Source organism: Micropterus dolomieu, linkage group LG01 (assembly GCF_021292245.1).
Source record: "Micropterus dolomieu isolate WLL.071019.BEF.003 ecotype Adirondacks linkage group LG01, ASM2129224v1, whole genome shotgun sequence".
Taxonomy (NCBI): domain Eukaryota; kingdom Metazoa; phylum Chordata; class Actinopteri; order Centrarchiformes; family Centrarchidae; genus Micropterus; species Micropterus dolomieu.
The window spans coordinates 19,854,610-19,857,406 of NC_060150.1; the positions used below are offsets into that span (position 1 = coordinate 19,854,610).

At 36.0% G+C, this 2,797-nt stretch overlaps 1 protein-coding gene across 1 annotated transcript in view; it reads left to right on the forward strand.

Moving 5' to 3' along the window:
- Positions 1-2,797, forward strand: part of cubn (cubilin (intrinsic factor-cobalamin receptor)) — a 134,683-nt gene that overhangs the window by 57,393 nt on the left and 74,493 nt on the right. The window contains exon 19 of the mRNA XM_046061003.1: positions 1,896-2,052. Within this exon, the coding sequence (XP_045916959.1) occupies positions 1,896-2,052 (157 nt within the window). The remainder of the gene's footprint in view (positions 1-1,895; positions 2,053-2,797) is intronic.

The window sequence follows — 2,797 nt, forward strand, 5'->3', positions numbered from 1 at the left end:
TATATAAAACATATATATACACATATATATATATACATATATACATATATATATATATACATATATACATATATATACATATATATATATATATATACATATATATATATATACACATATATATATATACATATATATATATATATACATACATATACATATATATATATATATATATATATAGGTAGAGCTCAGAAAGACTAATTTTGGAAATGGAACAAGGAAGATGGGTTCGTGGAGGGAGACAAAGAGCTGTTATTTCAGATGAAATAAGGGCTACAATTATAGACCATGTCGTGAACCATGGTCTCTCATTGAGAGAGGCAGGGTTGAGGGTGCAACCCAATCTGCAGTCAAACTTACTGTAATATATATCTGTGTAAATATTCTATAATTGCAATACAAAATAAATTCCTATAATGTTTTCATTTACTGTAAGGATGTCACTCTCTCTTGTATGATGGAAAATTCGCATTACAGATGCCACTGTGGATCTTTGCAGATTGGGTTGCACCCTCAACCCTGCCTCTCTCAATGAGAGACCATGGTTCACGACATGGTCTATAATTGTAGCCCTTATTTCATCTGAAATAACAGCTCTTTGTCTTCTTTGTCTCCCTCCACGAACCCATCTTCCTTGTTCCATTTCCAAAATTAGTCTTTCTGAGCTCTACCTATATATATATATATATGTGTATATATATATATATATATATATATGTGTATATATATATATATGTGTATATATGTGTGTGTGTGTTTTCATATATGTATATATATATATATATATGTATATGTGTATATATGTATATATGTGTATATATGTGTGTGTGTGTTTTCACTAACAAGTCCAAAACAAGACACCTGCTTAGCCTTTCAGCTGAAATTGCAATCAGCAGTGTTTGAAAGGCACAAGGTTGAAATCTATTGTGTTTTGAATGTGTGGTTCACAGTTTTGACAGCAGTGTGTTAGCATTTGAACAAAGTGCTGTAAATCCACAGTGTTGTGCAGGTTGTGGTTAAGGTCATGGGATATGTGTGTAGAGTTTTGAAAACTGTGTTCAAGCAATGAAAAACGAACTAGAGTTTGGTCCACATGAACTGCTGCTGTGCAGACTGTAGTTAGAGTTTTGCGCATGTAGCTCCAGTTGTGCTCACTGTCGTTTAGCAATCGAAAAAAACTGTAAGAGAGCTTTGGGAGACTCATGGAAAAGTGGTAACACATGTTTGAAGAGTTGGAGGTGTATAAATACAAAGTTTTTAAGAGTAGGTCCACATGAAGTTAGGGTCCACATGCACATGCCTCTGTGCGGGGTGATGATACAGTCCTTTGGTTTTCACACTATTCCACTGATCAACAGTTGGTGACTGTAACGTGCCAAGAAAAATAGATTATGGGTTGTTATTTTTTATATATGAGTATACATTTACTGAGGTGCCACCAGAGTCACCAACTTTTTTTGCATTTGAAATGGCTCTTAACGTGTCACCTTGTATAGTGAGAGCACCTTCCTTTGACAGGTTGGTATAGCTTTAAGTAAAATCCCCACGTTTTGATTACATCGTCCTATTTAGCTCACTGCTGTTCTTTGTCTTGTCATTCCTGTTTAAACACCCAGGTGTTTATAACTTGCAGTTGCAGCAATATTTGGATTTGTACATTCTCTTTATTGTTTATTCATTATTTTGTCTTTGAATAATACATTTATCAGTTTAAAACTTGCTATACCAAGTCACATCTCTTCACACCAAACTAGACACCAGTTATAAGTTAATAGTACGTTATTATTATGACAAATAGGGACATATCAGTATTGACTGCAACAGACCAGTCATTTGTGTACTTGTCACATATTTTGTTTCCGTTATTTCACAATGTGACTGTGTGTGTTCAGGTACATGACGGTAACAGCAGCAGTGCTCCACAGCTGGCCAAGTTGTGTGGCAGTCAGCCACCCAGCACCATCAGGTCTTCCAGCAATCAGCTCTACATCAAACTACGCACTGACAGCAGCGTCAGCGCCGGAGGCTTCCTCGCATCATACACCTCCAGTACGGAAACAAACACACACACACACACACACACAGGCTGGCAGGATGCTGCAAAGAGTCTGCACATGCAGAGTTGTGTTATATTTTGGTAGCTTTAGAACATAAATGTTTGTGTTGCTGGGAATAAGGATCAAGTAAAAGTACTGTTGCTTGAAAATACCACTCAAGTAGAAGTAAAAGTAGTCATCAACATAACTGCTTGAGTATAAGCACAAAAGCATATTCTGAAAAGACATCTTGAGTCGAACACACACCGTCTTCTTATTCTCTCTACTTTTGTTTCATTTTCATCATGGCTATTATCTTATTGGAACTCACTTCCATAATATTTACATAATGAGAGATAGCAGAATTACAGCATGAATAAAGAATGTAAAGAAATAAAAGCACAGATTGTTATTCATATTAAACTTCAGTAGAGTGGAAATTCAAAAGAGTCAGAAGACCGACATGTTATTTCCAATTAATTCAACACGAGAGCATTGCAATGTTGTCAATGTTGGCACTCTGCGCATGCGTTGGCGTCTGTAGCCACCTGTCGGAAGCTCCGTCTTGAACCGGACTCTTATCCAGTTTTAATCCACTTTTTTCGTTACTTTTTTTATATCCTTTTATTTAACTTAACTTTATTTAAGTTTTACGTGGGTTAAGGATTTTAGTCATCCGACATGGATTTTAAGATAGATGACCGTAAAAACGCGATCAACGCTACTGATCGCAACAAAGCTCCGGTGACTATGCAAGC